At 66.0% G+C, this 427-nt stretch overlaps 1 protein-coding gene across 2 annotated transcripts in view; it reads right to left on the bottom strand.

Moving 5' to 3' along the window:
- The window catches only part of ATP1B2 (ATPase Na+/K+ transporting subunit beta 2), a 9,372-nt gene extending 9,001 nt beyond the window's left edge, over positions 1-371 (bottom strand). Inside the window, exon 1 of one of the 2 annotated variants that reach the window (XM_006038655.3) lies at positions 135-371. In XM_006038655.3, coding sequence (XP_006038717.1) covers positions 135-246 — 112 coding nt within the window. In that variant the 5' untranslated portion in view covers positions 247-371. The remainder of the gene's footprint in view (positions 1-134) is intronic. The other variant, XM_025195191.1, reaches the window with a different exon arrangement.
- Positions 372-427: the final 56 nt, after the last annotated feature.

Raw genomic sequence — 427 nt, forward strand, 5'->3', positions numbered from 1 at the left:
TATCTGCCCCCTAGCACCCTGCATCTCCTCCCCAGCCTGCAAGATATCCCCCTCAGCCAGCCCCCACCCCACCCATAGGAGTAGGGGTGCCTGCCCCCACCTCCCCAGTACCCCCAGTGCCCCTGGTGCCCTACCCCAACTGGTCCCAGTACGGCCCATGAATTGGTGGGTGCGTGGGTCCCAGATGAATTGCCTCCACTCCGCCATCACCTGCCCGCAGGATTTCTTCTCCTTCTCCACAGCCATGGTGGGCACTGGGATGCACTGGGAGGCACTGGGTTTTCTAGGTGCGGCAGGGGGCGGGGCTATGCAAATAAGCTCCTTCCCCCCCAAGGTGGGAGCTGGGATGGGGGGGTGGGGGATGAGCTGCAGGGCTGGGGGGAAGGAAGGGGAGGGGTTGGCCACGCCCCCGGGTGCAAGCCCCGCC

This window comes from Alligator sinensis, unplaced genomic scaffold, assembly GCF_000455745.1.
Source record: "Alligator sinensis unplaced genomic scaffold, ASM45574v1 scaffold1950_1, whole genome shotgun sequence".
Lineage (NCBI taxonomy): Eukaryota > Metazoa > Chordata > Crocodylia > Alligatoridae > Alligator > Alligator sinensis.